Source organism: Canis lupus, chromosome 27, assembly GCF_011100685.1.
Source record: "Canis lupus familiaris isolate Mischka breed German Shepherd chromosome 27, alternate assembly UU_Cfam_GSD_1.0, whole genome shotgun sequence".
NCBI classification, from domain to species: domain Eukaryota; kingdom Metazoa; phylum Chordata; class Mammalia; order Carnivora; family Canidae; genus Canis; species Canis lupus.
In genome coordinates this window covers 27,167,247-27,194,427 of record NC_049248.1, presented here as the reverse complement: position 1 = coordinate 27,194,427, position 27,181 = coordinate 27,167,247, and the positions used below count along the sequence as shown (strand labels likewise).

Here is a 27,181-nt window from a genome sequence, read left to right as displayed (position 1 = left end):
GAAATATTTTGGAATAAATTTGACAAAAGATGTGCTAAACCTTAACAGTGAAAATTTTTAAACATTTCTGAGGGAAATTTTTTTTAAAGATTTTATTTATTTATTCATGAGACAGAGATAGAGAGAGAGAGAGAGTCAGAGACACAAGGCAAAGGGAGAAGCAGGCTCCACACAGGGAGTCCGACGTGGGAATCAATCCCAGTTCTTTAGGACTACACCCTGGGCCGAAGGCGGTGCTAAACCGCTGTGCGACCTGGGCTGCCTTCTCAGGGAAATTTTAAAAGACTTAAATAGGTGGAGATTGCTCCATGTTCTTAGGTAAAAAGACAATTTGTAAAGTTGCTAATTACACCCACATAGGTTCAACACCATCCCAAGCAATGTCTGTGATAGAATAATTAATATATATTTGGTCTTCATGCCCAGTTCCTAGCACAGAGCTTCTAGAATTCTTGGCATTTCCTTATTGAGAGGAGTAAAAGGAGCATTTTTTGTTATTCACGTAAAGCCCCTTTCAACTATACCTGAGTTTATGTTAATGTTAATGAGTAACTTAAGGTGGGCCCTTATGTAGGTTCAGGATGGAGCCAATTGTCAGAGGAACCAGTCATGTGATAAAAGGGTTGGAACATTCAGCCTCACCCTCTTCTTCAATCTTTAAGGAGAGGGGAGGGGCTGGAGATTGAGTCAATCATCAATGGCCGATGATTTAATCAATCATGCCTATGTAATGAAATCTCCATAAAAATCTCTAAACAACATTTAGATTTAGACAGTATCTAGACTGGTGGGTGAATGTGCTGGAAGAGTGACACACTGAGAGATGGCACAGAAATTCCACAATACCCTTGGCTCTCCCCCATATCTTACCCTACGCATCTCTTCTGTTTGGCTGTTCCTGAGCAGCATACTTTGCAATAAATGTTAATAGTAAATAAAGAACATTTCTGAGTTCTGTGAGCTGTTCTAAGCAAATTATCAAACCTTAGGAGGGGATCGTTGAAACCCTCAATTTACTGTCATTTGACCAGAAATACAGGAGGAGGTCTAGGGATTTATTGACTAGCCTGAGAGGGAGTCATGGGAACTCCTTGATTTATAGCCAGTTGGTCAGGGATATAGGAGGCGCAGAACTTGCAAATGGCATCTGCCGTGGGGGTAGTCATATGGGACTAAGCCCTTAACCAGTGAGGTCTGCACTAACTCTGGATAGTGTCAAAATTAAATTGACTTATACAACAGCCAGCTGGAGAACTAGAGGAATTGCTTGATGTTACAATCCACACATTTGGTGTCAGAACTAATATGAGTAAAAACAGTTCATAACATCCTAGCCTGCTTTGTTGTACAGATTGAAAAGCTAATTATAAAATTTATGTGAAAATGCAAAGGACTTAGAAGAGCCAAAACAACTCTGAAATATGAGAACAATATTGGAGGAATTATGCTATCTTATTTCAAGACTAGTAGTATAGGAGTTGAGAGAAAGGGATCCCTGGGTGGCGCAGCGGTTTGGCTCCTGCCTTTGGCCCAGGGCGCGATCCTGGAGACCCGGGATCGAATCCCACGTTGGGCTCCCGGTACATGGAGCCTGCTTCTCCCTCTGCCTGTGTCTCTGCCCCTCTCTCTCATTCTGTGTGACTATCATAAATAAAAAAAATAAAAAAAAAAAAGGAGTTGAGAGAAAAAATGGAACCAATAGAGTTAAATAATAAACACACACATATATGATTGATTTTTAATAAGATACAAAGAAAATTTATCTGTGAAAGAATAGTCTTTTCAGCAATTAAGACTGTAATGCTTGGGTATCCATATATTAAAAAAAAAAAAAAAAAGAGAAAACTTCGATCCATATCTGGAACCACATATAAAAACAACTGGATAGTTTGGAAAATTGAAATTAGAAACTAAAACTTTTTTTTTAAGATTTTATTTATTTATTCATGAGAGACACAGAGACAGAGACAGAGAGAGGGGCAGAAACACAGGTAGAGGGAGAAGCAGGCTCCATGCAGGGAATCCAACGTGGGACTTGATCCTGGATCTCCAGGATCTCGCCCTAGGCTGAAGGCAGCACTAAACCGCTGAGCCACCGGGGCTGCCCTAAACTAAACTAAAACTCTTAAAACAAAACAGAAGAAAATCTTTTTGACTTTGGCTTAGGCTAGGTCATCAAAAAAGTGATACATAAGAAAAAAACTGACAAGCTGGACTTCGTATAAATTTAAAACTTCAATAACATATAAATTTATGCATTCAACAACAAAGTACCAAAGTACATTAAAAAAACCTGAACAAATTGGAAAAAGAAACAGACAAATCAGTTATAATCAGAGAGATCAATACTCCTTTCTCAGTAACTGAAAGAAGGAAATTTTGAATTTTGAAGAATTAAAAAACATTATCAACCATAATGACCTGATTTGATATTTATAGAACATTGCACCCAAAACCACAGTGGAATACACGTTCTTTTCAAGTGCACACAGCATATACATAAAGATAGAATATATGTCAAGCTACAAAATGTCTCAATAAGTTGAAAATAAATGATTTTAGTATAGAATATATTCTCAACACAAAAATTTTTAATTAGAAATTAATTAAAAAAGAAAAACTAGAAAAAAACCCCCACGAAATATGGGAAATGTAAACAACACAACACAACTCTAATGGCGCAGTGTTGTATGTAAGTGATGAATCACTAAATTCTACACCTGAAACTAATATTGTATGTTAACTAACTGGAATTTAAATAAAAATGTGAAATCAAATAAGTAAATGAATTCATGAATGAATAAATAAATAAATAAGTATCTCATAGGTACAAAAATCAGGGAAATTTTTAGAGCATCTCAAGTAGAATGAAAATGAAAACAGGTCATATTACAATATGTGGAATGTAGTGGAATCAGCAGCTGGCATAAGCTCTAAAATCATGTATTTGTACTTCTATCTTAAGAACTATAAAAAACTCAAAGGAATAATAAAGATCAGACAAGTAATGAAATAAAAGATAAAGATACAATAGAACAAAAAACTGCTTCTTAAAAAAGATTAACAAAGTAATAAATCTAAACCAGTTGATATAAATTCCTAATATGAGGAAAAGAAGAGGGAACATATAGGCACTAACAGATACCATTACATTTTTCTGATAAATTTAACAATTCAAATGCAATGCAAAGTTCCTTTGAAGACATAAATTATTAAAACTAATGAAGAATAAATAGAGAATTACTAATTAAAAACCTCGACAAAGAAAAATACAGATCTATATGACTTCTCCAGGGGATCCTACCAAACATTTAAAGAAAGAATACGAATCCAATTCAAATCCTTTTCAAAAACAGAGAAGGAAGAAATCTTACTTACAAAGTCAGTTTTATTCTGACACCAAAACCAGAAATAGATACCATAAGAAAAAACAAAACAAAATGATAGACCTATATTCTCAGGAACATAGCCACAAAAATTCTCAACCAAATTTTATCCCATTGAAAAGAGCAATATATAAAATGGAAATTTCTCATTAACAATAGGATTTATCCCATGACCATAACAATGATTTGATAGATAAAATCAAATATAAGATATAACATTATATAAAAGAGAAGAAACACATGATTATGTCAATAGATACAGAAAAGTAAATTAAAATGTAAACACCCAGTCATGACTTAAATTTATTTTTTATTTTATTTTTTTAATTTATTTATGATAGTCATACAGAGAGAGAGAGAGAGAGGCAGAGACACAGGCAGAGGGAGAAGCAGGCTCCATGCACCTTCAAGGCCGACGTGGGATTCGATCCCGGGTCTCCAGGATCGCGCCCTGGGCCAAAGGCAGGCACCAAACCGCTGCGCCACCCAGAGATCCCCCAGTCATGATTTAAAACTCTCAAAAAATAGTAACAAAAAATAACTTCCTCAAAAATGGCATCAGTGGCAAACTTATAATACATTACACTTATAGGTGAAAGACTGAATGCTTTCTCCCCAAGATTAGTAGTAAGTCAAGATGCTGTCACCACATGTATTAAGTGTTATACTGGAGAGCCTGGCAGTGAAATAGCAAGGAAAAAAAAAAAAAAAGAACAACATAGAAATTGCAAACAAAGTATAATTCTGCATAATATGGAATACTGAATAATTCTCAGATGACATTTTCCGAGAAAATCCTAGGAAATGAACCAAAAAAAAATTACAGACTTAAAAAGTAAATTTACTAAGATCTCAGGATGAAAATCAATATACAAAAACAACTACATTAATATACTAGCAAAGAAAATCTGAATGCTATTATAAATAGCATTTTAAAATTGAAACACCTACAAATAAATTTAACATAGTATGCCTGGGTCTGTATCTTGAAAACTACAAAACATTATTGAGAAATTATATATGACCTAATAAAATGGAAAAAAATACTATGTTCACAGATATTGGAAGATTCAGTATCATTAAGATGGAAGGTTTTTTTTTTCCTAAATTTACCTATAGAGTACGCAATTCCAATCAAAATCACAATAGGCTTTTTTTTTTTAAATGGACTGACAAGCTGAGTATAAAATGTATAAGTAAATGCATATCATCTAGGCTAACCAAACAATTTTCAAGAATAAAGTTGAAGTTCTTACACACATTATTTTAAGACTTACTATAAAGCTATAATCAAGAGAGTATGGTATTGGTATACAGACAGAAAACAAGATCACATAAGTGGTTTTCATCCAAGGGTGACTTACTACCTGCATTCTCCCATGGGACATTTAGCAAAATCTGGAGACATTTTTGGTTATCACAACAAAGCATATGCTACTGGCACCTAGGGGGTGGAGTAAAGTAGGTTATTAAATATCCTACAGTGCACAAGACAGCCTTCTGTAACAGAGAATCATTCAACTCCAGATGTCAATATTGCCAAGGTTGAAAAATAGCAGGTCAAGAGAACAAAATTAAGAATCCAGAAATCTGCACTCATATGGTCAAATTATTTTCTCCAGAGATGTGAGGGCAATACAATGAAGGAGAAGATACTTTTGTGTGTGTGTGTTTTTTTTTAAGTGGTGCTGAAATCAATGGATATTCATATTGGAGGTCATTGGAAGGGAAGAAAATCTTGACTATCTCATTACACCCCACCAAGCAAATTAAAAAATAGATCACATACATAACCTAAGAAAATATATAAAACTTCTTATTGAAAATATGGAAGAAAACCACTGTGACTTAGGGTTAGGCAAAGATTTTTGATACATCAAAAGTATGATCCAGAAAAAAAAAAGGTAAGTTTGGATTCATCAAAATTAAACAGTATTTATCTAAGGACACCATAAACAAAGTGAGAAGGAAACCAGAAACCGAGGAAATATTCATAATGCATATTATCACAAAGGACTGACATCTAGAATTTATAAAAACAACTAAAATTATGAAGGTAGACGACAAAATAAAATGAGTGGAAGACTGAAACATACACTTCACAAAAGAAAATATGCAAATGGTAAGTAAGCACATGAGAAGATGCTTATCACCAATAGTTATTCAGATAAAAGCAGTTAAGATACCATTCCCCATCCAAGGAAGACAAAAAGCTAAAATGAAAAACCTTGGGATGCCTGGGTGGCTCAGTGGTTGAGCATCTGCCTTCAGCTCAAGGCGTGATCCTGGAGTTCCAGGATTGAGTCCCACATCAGGCTCCCTGCATGGAGCTTGCTTCTCCCTCTGCCTGTGTGTATGTGTGTGTGTGTGTGTGTGTGTGTGTGTGTGTGTCTGTCTGTCTCTTTCTGTGTCTCTCATGAATAAATCTCTCATGAATAAATAAATAAAATCTGAAAAAAAAAACAAGAAAAACCTTGACAATACCAAGTGCTGATAGGATTCAGATCAAAGAGAACTCTCATACATTACAATGAGAATATAATATGTCAAAAAAAACTCTGGAAAACAGTGTGGAAGCTGGATGTAAAGTTAAAGACTTAACATATGATCCTGCAATTCCAAACCTAAATATTTTAAAATAATAAAAACATATGTTCCCACACAGATTTTTATGTAAATATCAACAGCAGCCTCAAACATTAAGCAATCTAAATTTCCAAGGATTAGTGAATGGATAAACAATATACTGTATCTCCATACAGAATACTACTCAGCAATCAAAATGTATAGATTACTAATACAGGTAACCAACCACATGATCTCAAGAAACATACTGAACCAAAGTAGGTAGCTATCAAAAAATTCACATTAATTCATTTTATATGAAATTATAAAAGCTAACTAATCAATAGCAAGAAAACACAGATCAGTGGCTGCCTGGGGCTACTGTTAAGGGGTGTTAAGGGGGGGATGACTGTAAAAGGCATGTGAGAATTTCTGGGGTTAACGGAAATCTTCTGTATCTTGATTGTGACACTGGACATATGGATATATACATTTCTCAATAACAAGCCTATTTTACTGTACTTAAGAGCATATCCCCAAAAACTGATAAGCTTTGAAGATAAAGGAAAATATAAAAAAAACACATAACCTAACTTTGGTGGAATTTATATTCTGTACTTGATTCAAATGACTACTTATAGTTCTAAGGGAAGATATTGGAAGATAATATATTAAAAACATGTGTTGGTGACTTTTAGCCATTTTTTGACAAGGCACTGTAAGAAAAAGAAACTCAGTTTTCTTTTTTTTAAAGTGTAAGGACAAAGAACGCAGATAGTTTATTTTGTGTGCTTTGGTAACATTCCATATACATCTATCAATAGCACTTATTAGATTATAATAATATATTGTATATATCCTTCATAGAAATTTTGATTTTTCAAGTGCTGCTGGAAAAGAACCCAGAAATAGAATTAATGATGTTATAATTCAAAAGTATGAATGATATTTAAAATTATATTTATATCTATGCACGTATACAACCCTTCATCCACATGCACAAATTCACACTTGCATGCATTGAAATACTTGCTCATCTAATAAAAATTAACCTCTACTCATTATTTCCTCGGTCTTAGGGACATCTATCCATTTTTTTCTTTTTAAATCTTTAGTTTTTCTATATTCTTGCCCATAAATATGCTTAAATGAGCTCAACTTTTGGCCAAAATACAAAGGGGAAAAATTTCCCCTTAATTGCTCCTTCTACCTACAGTGCTCTTCTATGTTTATCATCCAAGCTTCTCAAAGACCTTTTTTTATTTTTTCATCTCCTTTTTTCTCATCTGATTATCTACTTTATTCCTCCACCATTCCAGTGAAACTATTGTTAATGACATTCTTGCCCTATCCAACAGTCATCTGTAAATCCAGACTTCGCTTATTTTGCATTATTTGAAAATGTTAACCACTCACATTTTTGTAAAAATGCTCTTCCTATGACCTAGGTATTGTAGGTTTCCTCCTTTTTCTTTTGCCAGTTTACAGTTTCCTTCATGAGCTCTCTTACCCAATCCATTACATATTGAGGTCCCTCTCAAGACCTTAGGTGGAACTGTTTTTCATTCTATATATTCTCTGGTCTCATCCACAGACATGCTTTCACTGACCTTCTATATATTTATGACTTTAAAATTCATAATTAGCAGATTTCTCATAGTTCCAGACTCTGTATTCAGTTCTCTTACATACTCTGATCTTGAATATTCCACAGGCACTCCAAGCTCAACATGTCCAAAACACAAAATTTTCAACCCTAACCATGCTGCAGGTCTTAAATTTCTTATTTCAGTGAACTGCCAAAACCAAAGATTTGGTTACCATCCACAAAAACATACTCATGTATATAAATACATATTTATGTATATAAAATGTGTTTGTGTGTGTGTGTAAATATATCTTTTATCAATCAACACTGACTTCCTCTCTTCTATTCCCACAAATTCTCTGGTTTCCGTTCCCTTAATATGACTCAAAACCATCAAAATCTCTCTTTCCCACGCACCTTAGTTTGGGCCACCACCATTCCCACTATGAGAACTGTAATAGCCCTTTTACTGATTTATGTGTTTCTAATACTATCTTCCATCAAGTGTTTTTAAAACTTTACCAGAGTAATATTTCTAAAATGCAAATCTCAACAAATGTCACTTCTCTAGTTAGTGTCTTTTAACAGCACCCAATTTCTAGTCAGACAACCTGGCAGACAAGGCCCTTTATTATCCTTTCTACAGCATAAAATAAAATCTCTCATTTGGCAGACTCAAAGAGCCTCACTACCTCTTGTCAAACATTTGTGTTGTACTCTCTCATCTTAAAGATTGTGAATATACTATTCCATCTACCTCTCTTGCTAAATTCTCAGTTCTGACCTCACTTAGACCCATAAACCCTGAAAGAACTCATCATTAGTCCAATAAGTGGTCCCTCACTATATAGGAAGGAATTATATACCCCTTTAACAAAACATTTATTTCATCATAATTTACCACAGTTTTACAGTAGTATCATCGGTTTCCCCCTGCTTATTAATATTAATGGAAAGACTGGGTCTTGCTCATGTTATATCCATTTAATCCAGCAGAATGCCAGTCATATAAAAGGCTCTCATTAAATAAGGAAAAGAGTGAAAGACAAAAGGCTGATCTAGCATTCAAATACTACACGAGGCCCCAAAGTAAATGCATAAAAATTAAAATAGGTTGACTTTTTACAATCAAACACAGATAATATATGAACTAAAAATAAGTAGCCTTTCTTTTACAGGCTGGAAAAAAGAAAACGTGAGTTCTAACTCTGGTTTTGGGAGTAGCCATACCTTGACCAAGAGTATCTTGACCAAGAATAACAAAGATGAAAATAATTCAGCCAGTATCCGCTGAACACCTAGAATGCGTCAGGTTTTAGTCTAAGCACTATGCAAATCTGATGTTATATAATATTCATAACAATTCCAGGAGGTAGGAATTACTTGTGTATACATTTTAAAGATAAGAAAAATGAGGCACAAAGAGGCTAAGGACATTCCATAGTAACACAAAGTCAGTGTGTTACATAGTGACACACTAACATAGTTACATAGTGACATAGTTACAAAGTGACAAAGTCAGGCAGTCAGATTCCAGACACCTGCTTGTAATTACTCTGAATTAGTGTTTACTTGCTTTTCCCATAAATTCTTAATTTGAAAAAAAAAAAAAAAAGAGAAAGGTATGCCAGCACATGTGCACACACACACACATACCCACAAAGGCTAAACTATTTCTAAGGAAACATCCAGCTGTTATTTTTGTAAATTAAGTTTACTAACTTCAAATTTCAAATGGCATCTAATAAAATATGATTAGAGAAACAAGTGTGAGATCACTGTTTCTACACTTTATGTGATTTTACCTAGTGGTCACAACCCCTCTTAGTGTTTAGTTTTTTAAATAGCTTTCATCATACAGAACTGCTTCTGATCTTTAAAATATCCTGAGGTAATCTTGGATTGCTCTTCACCCAATGTTCCCAATTGATGAACACAGAATGTCCTTCCACTTATATAGGTTATTTTTAATTATTTCACCCCAGTTTTGTAGTTTTTAGTGGATAAACCTCTCACCCTCTGGGTTAAATTCACTGCCAGGTATTTTGTTCTTTAAGAAGCTAATGTAAACCGAATTGCTTTCTTTTTTTTCTTTTGTTTTGTTTTTTTTTGAAGAGTTTATTTATTTGAGAGAGAGAGAGAAATCAGGAGGAGGGAGGGATTGAGGGAGAAGCAGGGAGGCCAGATTTGGGGCTCAATCCGGACCCTGGGACCATGATCTGAGCCAAAGGCAAACACTTAACTGACTGAGCCACCCAGGCACCCCTGAAGTGCTTTCTTAATTTCTTTTTTGAATATTCATTGAGAGTATATAGAAACACATCTGACTTTTGTTTGTTGATCTTTTAACCTACCACTGTGCTGAATTCATTTATTAGCTCAAAAAAAATGGCTATTTTCTGACAAGGCACTGTAAGAAAAAGAAAGTTCAGCAATGAATTCACAAGAAAAATATAATTCATAAAAATCGAGTTATAGGTAACAGGAAAAGTTAAGAAATTTGAGGACTTGCAGGAATAACCACCTTCCCAACCCCAACTTATAAAAGAGAAAATGTAGGGCTTTGAAGCAACAAAGACCAGCTTAATTCAACCCTACAGCAATTAGTAAACCATGTATATGTTAGCCACACCCACTGTTGAAGATTCTATCAATTCAAATGTCTCCAAGCACAGACCCAATAAAGCTGTGACTGCCCTGTACATACCTTCATTTGGAACAGTTTGGAAAAAGGAGACCGCTGGAGTTTCTTCAACCCAGGTTTGATAAATGAAGTTATTTTTAATCAGAAAAAGAGTAAGACACAGACAAATAGGCTAATAAATATAGGGGTGAAAAGCATATAAATATATTAAAGGTAGGCAATAGATCTATAAAATAACTGTGAGTGTGTCTTTGACAAATGGAGCTGATTGTAATCAAACAGATAAGGAGCCAAAAGAACCATTACCCTGAACTGTCACTGTATGCTATCTAAAATGACCCATGCCAGGGTACCTGGGTGGCTCAGTTGGTTAAGCATCTGTTTTCAGCTCAGGTCTTGATCTCTGAGTCCTGGGATGGAGCCCCGAGTCGAGTTCTCTGCTCAGAGAAGAGTCTACCTCTCCCTCTGCCCTTCCTTCCTGCTCTTGTGCTCTCTCTCTAATAAATAAATATTTTTAAATAAAAAAATAAAATGACCCATGAATCCCAATTTTTTATAATAAAAAGCAGTCTGAGAAATGGTATAATCACCAATACTCAGATATAGCCAACAAAGATACTGAAAAATTTAAAATCTATATGATCATAAAGAACAATGGACTAGAAAACCTGTGCCTAAACCCTAAACAGAGAATCATGGTCAATCAAAGAGCAATCCTATCTGCATAATAGAGATCTTACTTAATCTGAGAGTCCACTGAGATTTTAGAATTGTTACATACTAATAATAGCTGTGCGTCTCTGATTCTTCATTCTTCCTACAAAGAGCATTTATAGTAAATACCTTTATATTGCCACTGTAGACCAAATATGTTGAAGGTAAACAACATATATTTTAGTTTCTAGTTCTTTAGGTCAAAGAGGCCTATATATCTGGACTTGATAATGTAGAGACTGTAGTACATCATTCCCTATCTATCATCTAAACATCCTGGACTTTTGAACTTGAGGCCATAGCTGGTCAGAACTTTCAGATTTTCTCCTAAGGAGACAGGGTAAGTAAATTTGCCTGTAAGATGGAGACTGGGAATATTTGGCAACCATAAGGGCCAACTGTGGGATAACTAGTGCTGCTAACCAAGTATTTCCTGCTTTCTCCCCTCCGGATTCATAGTAGGATCTCACTAGCTGGCCCCACTATGTTGAAGTGAAGTACTATGGATAAAAACTGAGAGTCAAAGTGCCATTTCCACTCCAGAATATTGAATTACTAGTAGCAAAAGACTGGGGTTCTTTTCACTCTGCAATGATAACAGGTAATGTTCCACAAAGGAACTACTAGGGTAAGGACAACATAGCACCAATCCCCAAGACAACCCTCAGTGTATACGTAGCATGAGTAAGATATAAATCTTTGCTGTCTGAAGCCAGAGAGTTTAGGGTATAACCTGGCCCATCTTGGCCAATATATGCTTTCTGCTGTTTCACAGTTCTGTGACCTTAGTTTATCTCTGTGATTCCTCTGTCCATTTACAAAGTCATACACTTCATACCTCTGATGACTTAGTATTTCACCACCCAAAAGAATATAATTGTTGTATTAAACTTGTAAAATTGCCTGTGTATTTCCTCTCTCAAGCCATTTATTAAAACGACACTGAAAAAATTTAATAGAATTGACCCCATCTCAGGGATGGGCTAGCATATTTATAAGTCTCCATTTAAATTCTACCCCTAACTCTGTTTTCCAAATTCTTAGTGTATTTTCTTCCCATAATATAAAAGAGCTCCCTTAAATAAAGCTGGTTTTGAGGCTCCTGGGTGGCTGAATTGGTTAAGTGTCTGCCTCCAGTTCAGGTCATGACCTTGGGGCTCCTGGGCATTGGGGTCTCTGCTCAGAGGGGGGGTCTGGTCCAAGCCTCACTCTCCCTCTGTGTGTGTGCTTGTTCTCTCTCTCTCAAATAAATAAATTCATAAATAAATGAATAAATCTTATTTTATTATCACCTACCAAATTTCATGTTATTGAAAAGTATTTCTGAGAATATATTACTTATATAACACCTCCACAAATGTCCTTCAATTGCTTGTTCAATGTAAATAAGCGAATAATGTTTTTAACGTCTTCTAAGACATTAAATCAAGAAGAGAAACAAAAAATTCAAATAGAAACCAGTGCCTATATGTGATGAAAAGTAACTCAAACATGAGTAAGTGCCTTTAAAAATTTAAATATTATTTATAAGTCTTAGACTCCTAAAACTCATTTTCCATGCCCTAATACACTCATAGTCATCTCTTTGTCTCTGTTATTTGTTGAATAATATTATAAGTGAGAAATTAACATAAGAATCATCATTAATTTGTGGGAGAGCCAGGCATTTTAGGCCTTTAGCTCTATTTTTAGTCTTTTATAAATCTCCCAAGCTTTAACATTAAGTTTACACAAGCATATTTTTTTTTCTCCAAAATCCACCAGGGAAAGTAAATGGCACGAAACCGAATAAACAGTTATAGAGCTCTCAGGGGAGGAGAGTCAGAAGAAAAGTGTCAATATATAATGGATGTGCAATTTTATTACCTGAGTATTTAACAGCTCTTCACACTTGTGTGCTTGTTTCTCAATTGCAGAAATGTACTGTTTTTCAATAGCTTCTACTTGCTGCTTAACTGAAGACTGTAGTAGTGCCTAAAAACAAGCACAAAAAGTCATTGGGATCACAGAGTCTACTGCTGGCATAAGGATTTTTTTTTTGACAGTTTTACGTATCTTAAATAGGATACTCTTCAGCATTACAAAACACACATGTGTGAATATTGAACACATTCATATATAACCTACTTGAAGCTTTCAGTTTTAGGTTTTCCTATTGCCAACACTACAGCTTTTTGGCTCAGATGTTACTTCCACACACCTTCTCCTTAAAAAAGGCCAAGTCATAGAAAATGATAAAGAGGGTGAGTAGTTCTGTTAAATATAAATTCAGTTTACTGAAGACCACACAGGATGAGGAGTGTATGAAAGCTGCTGAAAAGAAAAAAAAAAAAAGAAAGAAAGAAAGAAAAAAAAACAGACATATTTCACTGGCTGACAAAACTCCACATCCTCTCGGCACACTGTAATGTCCCATGGGCCAAGCATGATCTTCAAGACCACAAGTCAAGTAAAAGCAGATGGAAACTCTGAGCAATTTCATACATAAAAGAACTGCCCCCCAGGAAGTTCACGCCCCTAATATAAAAAGGTAGAAGTCAAAGTGTGGAAGTCAGAATCTCAAGGCAGTATTCATAAAAAGTAATAAAACTTGGGAGACTGGACAAACTGAAGTGGGTAGTGTAAATGCTGGAACCTGAGTCAGTTAAATATAAGGACATTAACACTGTTCTAAGGGAAGCCAAATCAGCATTTGAAGATGTTCCACCCACGCACTTCCTTATTGGAAATGCTTAGAACATTATCATCTTTTTTCTCTCCTTTTTATTAAAGCATTATATGTTATACTTAACATGTTCCCAATATTATATTACATGCTATTTATAAATCCTAAATCATTCTAAAATATGTACTCAACCATATACATAAGAATTCTTTAGCAAACATTCTATTTTTGAAGGTCTATCTGGATAATAAACTACTCATAATCAAAATAGTAAGTTGAAACAGACACATGTCTTATAGAAAACAGACCTTTGGCACATGCACCAAGAAAAGAAAAATAAGCCAAATCTCTTAAATAATCTCTGTTTGAAAATAGATTTACTTGGTTGGAAACAACATGCATTAAGGAACTAAATAAATATGCACATATTTTTAAAAACTGAGACAAAAATATTTTTTTAAACCTCCGGACAAGTCTCAAATTTTCAGATAATTAACCTTGTTTTGCAAATGTTAAACTGTCTGATGATGCTACCACTCCTATAATTCAATAGTTGTCACTCTGAAGTTGCATAATTACTAGCCAACTAGTAAAGGAAAACAAAACTCTGAGCGAAATTTTTAACTAAAATTTAAAGAAGTGCTTAATACAACTGCCTCAGCCCTTCATTTACACATTATATATCCTCTAAAGATTCCATAACTGTTGGCAAATTGAATTTAAATAAAATAAAACATAAAAAATAAAAATAATAATAAAGATTCTACAATGATTAATTTATATAAGGCTTCAAAATTTAACCTCTTAAACCATGGCTAGCTAATGTAAAATTATAATTTAACTTTGGCAAAATATACTGTTTGTTGGACCTTGGAAAATTTAAAGAACATCATAGTTATAGATAATTCTCTTGGGTATATTCACAACATCTTCTGTAGATAGAAAAAAATGCCATTCTTTTTTTGGGACTTGGATATGACAAAATTGTTTTGCTTAATGGAAAGGACTTTTCACTTCCCTATTGGCCATGGTTTCAAATAATCGCACAGTTTAAATACCCTGCTTTAGTAGATTATATAGATTTTCAGTAGATTATATCCTTTGGAGGAACAGGTGACTTAATGAACTAAAACTTTTTCTCATCATAATTAAGAAACACAATGGAAGGGTGTCTGGGTGCTCAGTTGTTAAGCTTCCAGCTCTTGGTTTCTGCTCAGGTCATGAGCTCAGGGTGGTAAGATCAAGCCTCTGTGTTGAGCCCTGCACTCAGAGCTGAGACCGCCTGAGATTCTCTCCCCTCCCCTGCCCCCCTCCCCCTCTCCCTATTTGCACATGTGTGCTCTCAATCTCTCTAAAATAAATAAATAAAATCTTAAAAAAAAGAAACACAATGGAATGATATTTTTTCCTAGTGATTGATTTGTATACCATATACTCAACTTCTTCCAAACTTCAAGAAGATAAGCACTATAGAATAATGTGTCAACAGTCACAGCTGTGGTTATGGAACATGGTGAAAAGCTATGCAGAAGTAACCAGCCTTCTTATAGTTCAAACCTCTCATCTTAGCACCACTCAGTTACTTAAATCCACCCATCTACAAAAGGGACATGAAGGTAGGTACTAAGAATACAAAGATTAAAAAAAAAAAAAAAAAAAAAAAAAAAAAAGTCTTCCTCATTGAGTTCAGTCTGTTGTTGAAGAGAAACATTCTCTAGATAACCACATACCCTAGGTATATGCAAGGTATGTATCAAAGAAAATATGCCCAAAGTCTGCCTGTAAGGCTCACTGTTATATGTAAAGAATATTAAATAGGTAAGAATAGCTGGAGTTAAGAGTGGAGGCAGGATGGTACTAAAACAAGCACATGTCAAATATTTAAAAAACCTTGTATGCAGTAACAAGATTGTTTAAAATGTAGCCTACTACTATTGAACATTGTAATATTAGTGTCACAGTCGAAATAAAAGAGGTAACTTCCCAACACTTTCTTTAGAACTACAGTATTAATCATTATGGACACACTACAAACACAAATTGATACTAGCCACTACTTTTACAGTGATTTCTATCATTATAAAACTGGATACTTATTTTCCAATGTAATACACCACAATAATTGCCTTTAAAACTTTCTTGTGTATTATAAGTATAAAGATGAACGTTAATTTTAAAATTTCCCTGCAATTTATTTTTTCCTCTGTAATTATGTCTACAAATATCAGATATAAGAAACAACACTAAAAGAAGTACCTGAAATAATTTTTCCTTTACAAACAATTTTAAACTACCCTCAACAAATATAAAAAGCATTAAGTCCCTCATAGTTTGTAGAGGCAGAAAAACAAAGATGTATACAAACATCCTATATTGAAAAATGCTATTAAAGGCAGGGAAAATTTTATTAATTTTTAACACATTTAGGTTTTAGCCTCAGTTCTATCAGGTATAGTCTGTGTCAGCCCAGGGGATTTAACTCACTGAGCTTAGGAAAACTAATGACCATACTTCTTTTAAGAAGAATTTGAAATATGCAAACAAGATTGTAGGTTTAACTTACTCATCTTTGTGTATCATACACAGCTTTCTACAAAGTTCCTTGTACACACCAGACACAGGCAATAGCTGTTTGATGAATGATGATTCTTGGATTAAGATTAGTATTTTTAAAAATCACTAAATTCTACCCCTGAAACTAATATTACACTATATTGTAACTAATTAGAATTTAAATAAAATCCTGAAAGAAAAAAAAAAAGATCATAGTATGAATAACACCAATACTCATCGGAAAGCTCACTAAGCTTCAAAGTATAATTACAAAGTCCATTTATTAAATTTGTTGCTAAGTACATTTAATCTCTACCAGGGATTTCAACTTTTTAAGTTATTATTTTAGACTAGAAATGTCCATCCTTTCTATCCCATAGGGCAAATTTTGAATAAATTAAGTTTGTAAAGGACTACAGAGTCTTTGGAAGGAAAAGTATGTTATAAATTCTACAATTACTAGATTCACAGAAAACAAATATACGAAGTCAAAACTACCCCACCCTAACAATTATTCATAAGCAGTACTATATAGTATGCTATATATATATATAGTAAAGATTTTATTTATTCACGAGACACACACACACACACAGAGACAGAGAGAGAGAGAGAGAGAGAGAAAGAGAGAGAGAAACACACAGGCAGAGGGAAGCAGGCTCCCTGCAAGGAGCCTGATGTGGGGACTCTGGGATCACGCCCTGAGCCGAAGGCAGACGCTCAACCACTGAGCCACTCAGGTGTCCCAGATATATATTTTTAATGGAATTAAACTTATGCTGGAATTTAAAAGAACTATAGCCTAAAATAGTCGGCTACAATCTAAACGAGAGTCCACTGTCTCAACAAATCCAGTTTTTCTTCTCCTTTGAAATAGCCCAATTCTTATAGATTTGATCCAGCCTCATCAAATTAAACAACTTGTCCAGATTTGCAAAGCAGATGTGTCTAAAGAACCAGATGGTCTTCAAAACATTAATATCATGTTGGTATTTAGCATGTAACATCAAAGAACATGTTGTAGCTTATTTTAAGTAACAATAATTAGAGGATTTTTAAAAGCCACCCCCCAAATTTTCTGTATCAATCCTCTGACTCATACTGTACAAATGGAGAAAGGTATACAGCTGTGGAGCAAGCTATAAGCAAGGCATAGAATAAATAGCCCCTCTAAAATTTAAGCCCAAGAAGAATAAGAATCTTTAATTCACTGTTGTACCTACCCAAAACATCTGCAATCGTACCTAACACACAGAAGACATTAAACAAACAAATATGTGTTGAATGGACTGAGGAAACCAACCATGATTTTGGCATGTCCAAGCCTGATTATTTGTCTCTTCATAGAGAAACTATGAAGTCTTTGATGTTAATGATGTCCATAATTATATTCTTAGTTCAGCTTTTTGACTACAGTAGTACAAATTAATTGTTGTAAAGGGTCATTTGAAATAAAGCACAATTTTACCTTTCTTGAAAAAATACCAGTTTGCATTTCAAAAATTTATTTCAGATCTTTTCCAATTTTTAATTAAAATAAAATAAGCAAAACTAAAACGTATCTGCAAAATGAGTAAGTTAAAACACTGAATGGATACTCTCACTTTTTTTTCTATTGAAGTGCTCTTTTTAAGCAAAATATTACTTTAAATTTTACAAGGCTGTTAAACTATTAACATGTCTTATAATACAACCTCAACTTCTCTAACATATTGCAAGTTTGTTATTCAAAAGGAAGAGTCTCCTTGACTGAGACTGAGACATTTGGAAAAATGAATCTCAGTCATTTCACCAACTAATTCATCCATCTTTTTCCATGAACTCTACATCCCTGTTTCTCAGATAAAGAAACAGACACTGGGCTTAAGAAACATGCCCCAATACACATGAAAAGACTTAGTGAAGCAAAGAACTGAATTCAGTTCACCCACTTTGTTCTTGGTTTGTTTCAGCTGTTCTAACCCAATAAAGCAGATTTCTCTTCATGAACTAAGGACTTATTCTATTTTTAGAGCCACTTAATTATTTGTTCATTCTTCATTTATTCAACTAATATTTACTGAATGCATGTTTTATTCTAGACACTGCTGTAGGTGCTGGGGATAACAGAGTGAACAAAACAGACGTGACCCAGACTGTCCGGAACTTACTTTATTGGCAAGGGGATAAAGCGAGTGGGGAGAACAAGGAAGATTGGAATGTAGACAGCAAACCATTTCTGATGGCATTACAGGCTGTAAAGAAAATAAAGCAGGATAAAAAGAGAAAAAATGGAAAAGAAAATTTTTGAGAAAGGATAGTCAAGAAGAGCTCTATGGAGATCCACAAATAGAGCAAAGATGTCACAAAGTGAACAAAAATTCAGCCATTCTTCCCCAAATGTCTGGGGGAAAAACATTTCCATCAAAGAAAAGAGTGCAAAGTCCAAGGGTAGGACTAAGGCTGTTGAGTTCAAGAACTAGCAAAAAGGCCGGTGTGGATTATATGAACTAGAAAATTCTACCAGATGCTATAGCTATAGCAGGCTTCTTTTTATCCTTAACCAGGTCAAAATTCTTGCCCCGGGACTTGTGTTCTTATTGATCCCTACGCCTGAAAGGTGATTCAGAGTTCAGAAAAGTGGGTAGAGGACCAGAATCAAGGAGAACCATGAAAAGGCATTTTAATTCTATTCTAACTTCAGTGAAAAACCTCTAAAGGATTTAAACAAGGAAGTATCTATAATCTAATTTTTAAAATATCTTTAAACAGCACTGCAAAGTACCAAAAGCACTCAAATGCTTTCAAAGCTTTCTCCTGGACAATTTGTGAAAAATAAAAATATGAAGATTGATCTATCTGGGTTACTCATATACAAGGAACTTAAGAACCTATAACTGTACCATGCATAAACATTGTTTTTATTCAGTAAAAGTAAGAGTAATGTAATTTTCCAGGGGTTAATCCTGTCAAGAACAAGCTAAGTGTTTTTCATATCCTCACAAAAAGTGCCATAGATATATTACAAATATATCTGGCAAGTAATACTTGAATTTCATCTGGACATTCTATTAGCATACAGTTCTTCTACAATACTTAACTTTCCCTATTTTAAAACTTAACTGACAACAAAGACTGTAAAAATTAAGACATAGTGTTCAAATGATGGCAGCTGACTAGATTTGGCTCAAAATATTGAGCCTGGTTTCCAAATTGTCTTAATGTTCAATGACTCTTGACTAATCAAAAATACCTCTTGCCAATTTTAGGGTTTAAGACACCAATCTCTAGCTTTGATGGCTTGTAGTGTAAAAAACAAACAAACAAAAAAAGATACTCTGATGTATTGTAGGTCATATAAACCGATATTATATATTTATATATGTGTGTGTGTGTGTATATATATAAAATATGTATATATAAATATATATATATAATATATATATTTAAAGGCCTCTGATCAGTGAGCTAGTAATCCAATTAAGGTATTAGAAGAGAATATTAGAAGAGATGGATGTATAGAAAAGAATATGGATGTATTAGAAGAGAATATTAGGCTCTCTCTTAAACAATATTTAGACATATTAGCAAATTTTGTTGGGATACAAAAATAATGTGATTAAAATCTATCTTTGAGAGGTGATTTATTTTTTTATTTTTTTATATAAATGTATTTTTTATTGGTGTTCAATTTGCCAACATACAGAATAACACCCAGTGCTCATCCCATCAAGTGCCCCCCCTCAGTGCCCATCACCGAGTCACCCCCACCCCCTGCCCACCTCCCCTTCCACCCCCTCTAGTTCGTTTCCCATAGTTAGAGGAGTCTTGAGAGGTGATTTAAAAGTGCAATGTAAAAAGGACTAGGGAGTATAACTCTCTAGAAGAAAGACTTTGATCTGGATTTAAGGCTTTCATTTACTCAAAACTGGCTCCAAACTCAAGTTTAGGTTCATGGTCTCCTGCTACCCAGGCTGGCATAAGTTAGGCCCTGTGAATTCAACCTTCGGGGAGAATGACTGTTCATGTTTCTCCAAAGTATGTCTGAGGAGTGATAGTGACGGATTTAGTCACACTTCTTTTTAGAAAAGAGGACAGAAACTACTCCCTAAAATTATGGGAAAAAAATGGTTTAAAAAACAAAAGATTTCTTTCTTTTCCTTCAGTTAAAAAAGGAAAATTAACAAGGTCACACTGAGGCTATTAAAAATTTATCCTGTTGCAGATCTCAAGTGTTTGGGATTGCAGTGATCATCAGGTTTTTCTATGTATTAGAATTACAGTGCTATGTATTTGAATTACTATACAATTCAAAAAGAAAAATGTTAAATTATGGATGTAGATCTAAACATGGAAATTCAATATAGTCTAGCCATGTTATAAAGTGCTGGGGAGGCTGTCAAAGCCAAAGAAAATCTTCAGGACAGAGGGAATCATTCCTGTTGGCCTTGTTGTTAAGGGATTCTAGTAACATAAGAGTTGTTACCTCAAACACCACAGAAGTCTCCCAGGGAAATTTCTTTTGTGCCATGGACAACACATTAAAATTAAGAAGTTTCTAAAATTAAGTACAGCACAGAGGCTCTGCATGTCTGCCTCTAGACACTTTAAACTTCTGAAATGCTGCCACATGGATATGCCACATGGATATGCCACAATATTGTTCCTTGTGACTTGAGTAAGAGCTACAGTTTCAGAAATGAAAGAAAGAAAGAAAGAGGGAGAGAAAAGGAAAAAAGAATTGTGACTAAAACAACAAAGCACCTGGTTACACTAAAGAACTATGTATCTCATTTTCTGAGATATCAGAGACCATGGAAAAAAAAGGATCTCATCTAAATGTCAGAAATATTTGGCTTAAATATACATGTATTGATGTTCCAGGGAGGCAGTATAACTTGAAGAGTCCTGAATCAAGGTTTGAGTGACCTGGCTTTTCTTTTCTTTTGAAGATTATTTATTTATTTATTTATTTATTTATTTATTTATTTATTTATTTATTCATTCATTCATTCATTCATTCATTCATTCATTCATGAGAGACACAGAGAGAGAGGCAGAGACATAGGCAGGGGGAGAAGCAGGCTCCCTCTGGGGAGCCTGATGCCAGATTCATCCCTGAACCCAGGGATCACGGCCTGAGCCGAAGGCAGATGTTCAACCTCTGAGCCACCCAGGGGTCCCACTATGACCTGGTTTTTCTATAAAACTCCTCCTCTCCTTATATGTGTTTGATAAAAGCACTGTGTTTCTCTATGTCTCAGATTCCTTATCTTTTTTTTTTTTTAAGATTTTATTTTTTTATTCATGACAGATCGAGAGAGAGAGAGAGAGAGCGAGAGGCAGAGACATAGGCAGAGGGAGAAGCAGGCTCCATGCAGGGAGCCCCACATGGGACTGGATCCCGGGTCTCCACAATCAGGCCCTGGACTGAAGGCGGCGCTAAACCTCTGAGCCACACAGGCTGCCCAATTCCTTATCTTATAAATAGAGAGAACAATAGAGTTTTTTCTGTCAATGACAAAGGGGTTCTATGAAATTATGACTGTTAATTTAATTCTTAATATTGATACTTCAAAATAGGATTGTTCTACCAGTTGCTGATATCTGAGAACTAAATTCCTCACTTTTTCATCATATATAAAACTGATGCTATGTGGATTTAAGATAGGATCATCATTTTTTTTAATTACTAGATTTAAGATAATTAAAGTGAAGAATTTTCCTCCAAACTAATCAAGATTCATCATTCGCCAAATATAGATCTCAAAGATTAGAAAAGAATGTTTTTTCCCTCTATAAAGATAACAACATGGAGCAAGATTAGAGGTTTCATTAAGACCAATTTTATGAGAGGACTATTGACAGGGATTAAATTTTGCCTTTTTGTTTTCTTTTGATCATAAAAAGAATGATGATAAGGTAAGATACTTGAACTGTGTTCTTTTCCAGTTAAAAGTTAGCTGTATATTACAGAAGTGATAATATTTGAGGTGATTCATAAAATATTTCAAATCTGCCAGACTGGGCACCAAATATTCAGAAGTGCCATCCCCAGTAACAGAACAGGTGCAAAGGCCTCCTGCAATGCCAAGCTCCAGGTCGATTGTATACTGTTAAGGGAGAAGCCCCAGATGAATGGACAAAATCATTAAAATGTTTCAAAAGAATTGTTAATATCTACCTGGTATAGAAGTATTTCACTATTAGAAAATGGCACAAAGTGGTGCTTGCTGGCTGAACATTAGCCTGTATTACGTTGTTATTGTGGACTAATTACTGAAAACATTTGGTTACATGAATATCCTGCTACACTGAAAACAGAATAACTTGAACTTGGTGCTTCCATACCTTTTGAATTTTATATTGCAAGTATGTTACCTTGTCACAAAAAATAAGATATTTTGAAAATAATAGGGTAAATTCTTCTTTGGCCTAATCATTTATCCTTGGTATAAAATCTATATTCTAATATATCAAGTATCCCCAAAGCTGAATAACATGAATTTAAAGATAAAAATCGAAACCAAAAATTATGATGCTGGGTTGCACACTAATTACAAATGTCACAAACATCTTAATGTACTACTCTCCCACATTTCACTGGTTATCACATCTCTGCTTTCCTTCCTCAGAGCCTGTGTTTTATAATTCAGAGGAAATAATACAACTAACCATTCCTCTCTTACATCCTTTTAAATAGGTAAAAGATTTAAAAAATTAAAGTAGCTTTTTGTGTACATATCCTCATTTGGACTTAGAAAATTAAATGAGTTTAAGAATAACTTTCATCAGTTTATCTTTTCTGCCTCTAAGAACTATAGTATGCAGTCTTTCACTAACTGGAATATTGGTGGCCAAAAAAAAAAGAATAAAAAATAAATCTATAACATACACACACATCAATTTTTCCCCCCTCAGGTCTAATTTCATAACACTTTTCAGGCACTAAAACTGAAATGCCTGAATCCAGATATATCTTGATGGAGATTCAGTTCATTGGAATAAGGAGAGATAACTGGGCACCTGGGTGGCTCAGTATTTGAGCGTCTGCCTTTGGCTCAGGTCATGATTCCAGAGACCTGGGATCAAGTCCCACATCAGGCTGCCTTCAGGGAGCCTGCTTCTCCCTCTGCCTGTGCTGCCTATCTCTCTCTCTCTCTCTCATGAATGAATATTTTTTTAAAAAATAACCACGTAACTGATACACATTAACCAGAATAATTACAGAAATGATACCCTTTACAGATATCACTATATAATTATTCTTCCAGCATTATTATTAGATGTAGAAACCTGCTGAGGAAGCTTGGATAAAAGGAAGACTTGAAAAAACTTGCAATCCCATGAGGACAGGTCAAGCTTCATTCAGGTCAATGTGGAAAGATGATATTACTGTGGATAGAAGGTGCTCATTATAGAGTACCCTGGATTTTTGTGATAATAAACAAAAATCTATAAGTAATCGACAACACTCAGGTAGGTAGGCCTGATATTGACAAAGGTTTCAAATCTGATCAACATTAGTTACAAATATTAACCTGATGTAATATAAAAAATTAACCTATGGCATTCTAGTGGATTTCTGAAGGTAAGCCAAAAATAACCAATGGGGAAAAAGCAGGTCTTACATGTCTTAAGAAACAATTAACTATATAAATCCTACTCATTTAGTTTTTTTTTTTTTAATCTTTGGAGTTATTTTTCAAGAACTACTCTGAAGCAAAACCTTGCAATTTGCATCCTCAACACAGTATGAAGTATTTCTCTTTTCATTCCTTTGACTCTCGGGCTGATATACCAGTCACAGTATAAAAAAGAAACTTTAAATCTATATTAGAACAACTTCTTTTGCAAGATTTCCAATGCCTTTTGGTTTTGGCCTGGCTGGAAAAACCACAAGAATAGCCTTGCATGCAAAATTCTGGCTCAGCCCAAGAAACTCGGAGGCACACAAGAACTATTCTCAACTACCAAACTTTCTCAATCCTCTGCTGAGGTTAAGTTTGGTGGGAGGGATAAGAATGGACAAGCCAAGTCGTTAGTTCCAAACCAATCACTAGTATCTAGCATGCTGTTAGGCCAAAGTCTATTGGCAAAAGCAAACATCCATATTTGTCCAGGAAAAATCTGATCATACGATAAAAGCTGGAATTTATGAGAATCCTTGTTCAATCAAATAACTGAAACTATAAATTTATTTCATACCTCCGGGTTAACAAAATAATGGAATCCAAGAAAATATATATGACAGGTCTCCCACACCTTAATACTTGTTTCTCCCCTCTCTGCATTAAAAGTTAGCAATCTTTAATCAAGGGTAAATATCAAAAGAAGAGAAAACAAAGTTGTTTCCCCCCTCCTTGGAGCAGAACTTTATACAATACAAGTAATTCTACACCCTGGGAAAAACTGGTCTCCTAAATGTAATATGCTCTCCCTTATAAAATAGTACAAACAACTCAAGAGTTCAAATAAAATACTAGCAAGTAGATGCTTTTGAAAAAAGGAATACAGCAGGCATGTGATACTCCACCCTGGCATTTAACATATGGTGCACTGCTAAAATTCAAAGCAATCCTTACCAAAAGGTATTTCAGCCATACCTAAACTTTAAAGAAAATGCAGAAGATCAACACTCAATAAAACCAAGATTGGTTAAGATGGGAAATAAAAATATCAAGAATTTTAATCAAGATAATTTCAGAAAAATTTAAGTTTATGTAGAATTTTATATCATTTTCCACTATGAATAGCAAAAAATTCATGTGCCTTATACATTAAAACTCTGGTGTATCTGATTCCATACTCTCATACTTAACCATAACAAAAAGAGGAAACAAATATATCAGAAAATTCTCTTTGTGAGATGTTCTTAGACTAGAGAACAATCTACTCATTCTTATTTTCTCATGAAAATAGTCAAGACCATAGTTATAAGCACTATTCAGGTGTCAAGCACTCTTTGGGTTTTTGTTTTAGCATGTGGTTTGTAATACACAGAATTAAAAATCATCACATCAGTCAAGCTTCAGAAACAAAGACTGTAAAAGAGGAATGGGTGTGTGTGGCCAAAAGTCTAGTTTAGTGGAGATATCCTGAGATGTATAGATATCCATAAGGATATCTGCAAGGATGAGTTTTGTAAATCTACTTTGCTTGGCCAAATGTGCGCACACAAAATCCCAGAGGGGAACAAGGGTCTAAATGTTGAGAAGTCTGTATACAAAACTTTCCTAGTTTTAAGATGAATGTGCTGACCAGGAACGAAATTTCATATCACCCAAAAACTGACACAGAGAATGATTAGATCAGGCATCCCCAAAGGCCAAGACATAATACACCTTAAATCAGTATAGTTATAATTTAATTGGTGTTTGCATTTAAATATTAAATCAAACTGCATTTTTTTGCCTTTTTCAGGCTATTCTATTCACCATTTTTTGCTAATCTGTCAACAATGTCAAAATTCAATAAATTTCAATACTTCTCATATTTGCTATGATTTGAAAAATATTTAAATTCTTTACATTTAAACAACAGAGTAGAACTTAATTTAAAAAATACACAAGTTGTGACAGAACCAAGAAAGTAATTTGTAAATGTTAACTTCAGGATGAAACTAAAAACTCTGTATGGAAATGTTTCAAAGGGAAAACTCTTTCTAACTGCTCTACCTTAAAGCAAAGACCACACACACACACACACACACACACACACACACACACACACACACGGGGTGGGGGGGCGGCGGAGTCTGTTGTTACTGTATACAGTAGCAAAACAAAAATGTTAACCAAGAAATATGTTCATATCTTCTTTGTGTCAAATTGGAATTTTTAATGAACTAGGCTCAAAGTAAGATAAAATAAAAACAACATGTTGAACTTAATTTCTTGAGCACTTTCCACTCACTGTAACAGCATGTTAGCAATAGTTCCAGCTTTGAACTTCAGCACACTGAGTCAACTACAACTTCCTTTGGAAAATTCTCCCCCAAAAGTTATTTAGGATAAAAAGAAAATTCATTTTAAGAATGTATCAGAATCTAAAATAGCATTAGCTCAAGCATTTAAATACAGTGCATTAACTGAATAGATGTATAATGAGATACTTCTGAAAAGAGAAGCAAGCAACAAACACATCTGTGGAGATGTGTGGAAAGGTGGAAAGAGTGAGATATTTTCTCTTTAAAAGATATTTTTTTCCTTAAGTTACAGAATTACATGTTTTAGCAAAAATACCTATATTTTTTCCATGTAACTTTCTGTGATTGTCCCTCTCTGCTATTATTCCAATCCTCCAGTATAAAGAAAATTTTTTCTTAATTGTGATCACTAATCCCACATTGGGAAAAACAGCACATAAGTTTTTAAAACAATGAGGAAGGGATCCCTGGGTGGCGCAGCGGTTTGGCGCCTGCCTTTGGCCCAGGGTGCGATCCTGGAGACCCGGGATCGAGTCCCACGTCGGGCTCCCGGTGCATGGAGCCTGCTTCTCCCTCTGCCTGTGTCTCTGCCTCTCTCTCTCTCTCTGTAACTATCATAAATAAATAAAAAAAATTAAAAAAAAAATTTAAAACAATGAGGAATAAATTTGTTTTTTGGTTACAGCTAAAACTTTTGCTTTTTTTTAACTTTTAAAAACAAAGAGCAGTCCATCCTGCAGTCATTTACATTCTGTTAAAGTATCACTCATCTTTCTTGTACTAAAGAATTTCCTAGTGATTACAATGGTAAACACATGCATATATACAACCTGGACAGGTAAAATATTATATGACAAAAATAGAGACATAATGGCAACAGGCCAAAAGAGAATATTTTGATAGGCAAATATCTACAAAGGGATAAGACAATGATTAACTCACCCCCACTGGGGTAGTGGAATGACTTTTAAAATTTAAAGAAAATACAGGTACTTAGATACCATCAACAACAAACGATTTAGAATTTTTAGAGAGAAAATCTGCTTGGCAGATGCAATTTAAAAAATCATGACAGGCTGCCTGGGTGGCTCAGTTGGTTAAGCATCTGCCTTCAGCTCAGGTCATGATCCCAGGGGGATTACGCCCCACATTGGACTCC

General features: G+C 34.6%; 1 protein-coding gene across 8 annotated transcripts in view; it reads right to left on the bottom strand.

Annotated features, from left to right (window-relative positions):
* The window catches only part of CCDC91 (coiled-coil domain containing 91), a 332,875-nt gene that overhangs the window by 115,877 nt on the left and 189,817 nt on the right, over positions 1 to 27,181 (bottom strand). For all 8 annotated transcript variants that reach the window (XR_005379978.1, XR_005379979.1, XR_005379981.1 and 5 more), the window contains one exon: positions 12,764 to 12,871. Coding sequence is in view for 4 of the 8 variants with exons in the window: in XM_038577155.1 (XP_038433083.1) it covers positions 12,764 to 12,871 (108 nt within the window). In the remaining 4 variants the exon portion in view is untranslated. The remainder of the gene's footprint in view (positions 1 to 12,763; positions 12,872 to 27,181) is intronic.